Source organism: Sphaeroforma arctica (genome assembly GCF_001186125.1).
Source record: "Sphaeroforma arctica JP610 unplaced genomic scaffold supercont1.1050, whole genome shotgun sequence".
Classification (NCBI taxonomy): Eukaryota; class Ichthyosporea; order Ichthyophonida; genus Sphaeroforma; species Sphaeroforma arctica.
In genome coordinates this window covers 15,512-17,161 of record NW_014039508.1, presented here as the reverse complement: position 1 = coordinate 17,161, position 1,650 = coordinate 15,512, and the positions used below count along the sequence as shown (strand labels likewise).

The following is a 1,650-nucleotide window of genomic DNA, read 5'->3' as shown; positions in this document are numbered from 1 at the left end:
TTTTTGCAAACATAGTCACAGCTGAAGTCTAGTGACAGATAGAGGCACATTTGGGTCAGCTTGTCCGTCGCTCAACACGCTGTGTGCACCATACCCCACCGACAGGATCAGAAAGGCTACACTGGAGACAAGGATTCCGAGGAGAAGGACGAAGAGGCGGAGGTGGAGCCTCGCTACGAACCCGAGATCGCATCATGATCTGGCCTGATTGTAGAAGCAAAACGTGCATTGGTCTATGCCTGGCCCGTGAGTCAGTTTACATGTGCGCTTGCACCATCACTGTTTCAGAGGAATTGCGAGCGCCCAGTAGAGTGCTGTACGGGTCAATATTTAGTATTGTGTCAGGTAACTGATAGTGGACATGAGTGTTTCAGCATCCATTAGGTGTGGACTCGGCATGCGTATGTTCCTGGTGGGGTATTATAGTAAGGTCTTATGGATCAATTGTGGGCTCTCAGGCCCGAGTGTGGTCGCGTAAGAGCTTTGCTTAGGATATCACTAGGAAGATTGGCGCACGCGGTGAGCTTTTAGGCAATCACACGTGCGTAGTACTGTCGGGCGAAGCAATGGAAATGATTTATTTAACTACTAGTGTCCGGCGAACTGTCAAAAAATCCAAACAAAATTCGAATAAATAGTCTACGAAGACTGTACGGAAAAAACCCTTTAGCATAGTATCTGGCATAGACCCGAATGTTCGGTTCTTATTACCGCCACAATGGGAACGCTAGCTGGAAGTGGTAGCCACAACAATTGGTGGACAGCTTATCGTCGGTGTATTTATTTTGAATGAGAGTACGTACTCTACATATTTGCCACCATTGAGAATCCACGACATACAGTTAAAGTTGAAGTATGTATTTTAATTATAAATGCAGAATATTTCCTCTATGTTTGACCCGACCACGGGTATCATCAGATTCCATCCCAGCATCTAGCTGAGAATCTAGTGCGCCTCGATCTGACCGAATACAAAAGTCACCGTTTGTTTGTACGACAAAACGCCAGAAATCGCACCTGATGAATGGTTTTGGAGCTATTATTAATCGGAATCTAGCAGGTCTTTTTAGACTGATCAAATTTATGTACATACTACTGCTTCTACTTTGACAGAGCTTGCGCCGCTCACACAGTGTCGGTTATAGTTTGGGCTCGCGTCGCTCACATAGTGTCAGTTATAGTTTGGGAATTTTCATACATGTCGAGGTCTCAATATATACCTTTTTTTGTGTGGTAAGTGTAGAGATGTATGTTTATATATCGGTTATAGACAACGCACGATCTGTCATTGTGATATGCACTTCGGGAATGACATAGTTGTACAAAGGCACGAAGGGCAGCGCAAAGTGCTTCGATTCATAGCCGAAACACATGTAGAGCAAATATAAGTTTAGCTTATTCAAAAGGCGCAAAGTGCTTCGATTCATAGCCGAAACACATGTAGAGCAAATATAAGTTTAACGTATTCAAAGGAGTACCCGCGAGACTGCGTTGTCGTACGAATGTTTTTTGATTAGATTAAATGGCTGAAAACGCCCAGAGAAGATAAAGAGCTGTAACACCATTCCGAAAATGGTTGAGTAACAATGATGTTTTGAAATGTGAAGCAATTCAAACAACTTTATAATAAATATACACACATATATATAT

The 1,650-nt window shown here is 43.0% G+C and overlaps 1 protein-coding gene across 1 annotated transcript in view; it reads left to right on the top strand.

Moving 5' to 3' along the window:
- The window catches only part of SARC_09811 (hypothetical protein), a gene marked incomplete at its 5' end in the record, with an annotated part of 7,859 nt that extends 7,194 nt beyond the window's left edge, over nucleotides 1-665 (top strand). Inside the window, one exon of the mRNA XM_014296165.1 lies at nucleotides 106-665. Within this exon, the coding sequence (XP_014151640.1) occupies nucleotides 106-198 (93 nt within the window). The remainder of the gene's footprint in view (nucleotides 1-105) is intronic.
- Nucleotides 666-1,650: the final 985 nt, after the last annotated feature.